This window comes from Nicotiana sylvestris, chromosome 1, assembly GCF_000393655.2.
Source record: "Nicotiana sylvestris chromosome 1, ASM39365v2, whole genome shotgun sequence".
Lineage (NCBI taxonomy): Eukaryota > Viridiplantae > Streptophyta > Magnoliopsida > Solanales > Solanaceae > Nicotiana > Nicotiana sylvestris.
In genome coordinates, this window is record NC_091057.1 from 68,750,200 (window position 1) to 68,752,430 (window position 2,231).

A 2,231-nucleotide genomic window follows, 5' to 3' on the forward strand; every position below is an offset into this window, starting at 1 on the left:
ACCTCCTTTTTCACAACTTCTTGCATTTCCTCGTTCAACCTCTTTTGATGTTCCAAGGAGGGCTTTGCATCATTTTCCAGAATAATCTTGTGCATACAGAATGTGAGGCTTATCCCCTGGATATCTGCTAAGGTCCATCCAATTGCCTTCTTTCGCTTTTGGAGCACCGCCAATGCGGCATCAACCTGCATGTTAGTAAGGCGGGAGGAAAGAATAACTGGCAAAGTTGAACTAGGGTCTAGGAATTCATATCTGAGGTGTGGAGGCAATGACTTCACCTCCAACACCGGAGGTTCCTCGATTGAGGGCTTTGTTTGCGGAGTCTTCCTATTCTCAAAATCCAAAGAGAGTTTCCTACGCTCATAAGAGTAAGAGCCCATTCCGTGTAAAGCATTTACACATTCCACTCAACCTTCATCCCCATTTACATCAAGATTCAACAATACCGCCTCTAGAGGGTCCTCCACATTTATCACTGCACCAGTATCATCAACTATCACTGCCGTGACAAGGTCCACAAAAGAGCACACTTCAGAACTGTTGGGTTGCTTCATTGACTTGAACACATGAAAAACCACTTTCTCATCACCCACCCGGAAGGTGAGTTCCCCTACTTCAATATCAACTAAGGCCTTTCCAGTATCAAGGAAAGGTCTTTCCAATATGATCGGAACCTCATAATCTACCTCACAATCCAAGATCACAAAATCAGTCGGTAAGATAAATTTATCCACCCGGACAAGAACATGATCAATTATACCCAAAAGTCTTTTCATTGTTCTATCCAACATTTGCAATCTCATGGAAGTCGGCCTCAGTTTCCCAATACCAAAAGTCTTGAAAACTGAGTAGGGCATCAAGTTGAAACTTGCCCCCAAAGCACATAGAGCTTTTGCAAAGTCTTCACTCCCAATGGTGCAAGGAGTGGTGAAAGCACCGGGATCTTCTAGCTTCGGAGCCATTGAGTGCACTATTGCACTAACTTGATGGGTCATCTTGATAGTTTCAAAATCTATGGATATTTTCTTTGTCACCAAATCTTTCATGAATTTAGCATAACCCGGCATTTGCTCTAGAGCTTCCACCAAAGGCACATTACTGGATAAACTCTTCATCATATCAATGAACTTCTTAAATTGGTTCTCATTTTTCTGCTTTGCTAGTCTTTGAGGATAAGGTGGAGGTGGCCTTGGCAAAGGAGCCTTGGCTTTAGGCACCATCGTTTCCGACATATCTATTACGTGTTCCCTAGACGGGTTCATGTCATTCTGAGTTTCCACCTCGGCATCTTGGATATCAATCCTCACTTCCTCATTCACATTCTCATCAATCACATTTTCAACCACCAAAGGGATCTCGTCCTCTTGCAACTCAACTTCATCACTCAAAATTTCTTTTTGTTTGGAGGCATTCACATCACCACCTCGTCCACTTCCTGTAGTTACCGCCATTACATGCCCGAAATTGTTCCCACTATTCGGGTTTACTACCGTATCACTTGGTAGATCCCCTTTAGGGCGAGTATTCAAGGATTGTAAGATTTGACCTAATTGAACCTCCAAGTTTCTGATTGAAGTATTGTGGGATGCCAAATAAGCATCAGAGTCCGCATTCTTTTTCATCACAATTCAAACATCATTTCAATTCACCATATTTAATTGTTGGAAGAACTAGGACCTTGGGGTGGAAATAGGGGTGGATTGTTTGGTTGTTCATAAATTGGGGGTCTTTGAAAGCCTTGCCCCTGATTTCCTTGGTTGCCATTGTTCCAACCATCCTGATTGTTATTTCCACCCCAGTTGTTGTTGTTGCCACTCCAATTACCCTAATTGTTCTAATTATTATTCTGATTGCCCCAGTTGGAATTTTTGTTGTTGTTCCCCCAATTACTATTCCCTTGTTGTTGTTGATTGCCCCAATTGCCTTGGGGTCTCCATTGTTGTTGGTTGGAAGAATTGCCCCTTTGGCCCTGATAATTGTTCACATATTGTACTTCTTCATTCTGCCCATCATAACCATCATCTTAGAATCCACCATTATCATTGTCATATCGATCCGAACTCCCTTGGTTCTATTGAGCTCTTTGTCTTCTTTTGTTCACTAACATGTTGACACCCTCCATAGCATTTACCTGTCTTGGATTTTGAACCTATTGTAATTGTGCCTTTGCTACCTGGTTCATTGTTGTTGTGCCTCATCATAAGACAACTTCATGAAATTACCCCCGGCAA

The 2,231-nt window shown here is 42.3% G+C and overlaps 1 protein-coding gene across 1 annotated transcript; it reads right to left on the minus strand.

Moving 5' to 3' along the window:
- Positions 1–407: 407 nt before the first annotated feature.
- On the minus strand, positions 408–1,067 carry LOC138871036 (uncharacterized). The gene has a single exon (XM_070148888.1). The coding sequence runs from the start codon at positions 1,065–1,067 to the stop codon at positions 408–410; it is 660 nt and encodes a 219-aa protein (XP_070004989.1).
- Between the last annotated feature and the right edge of the window lie 1,164 nt (positions 1,068–2,231).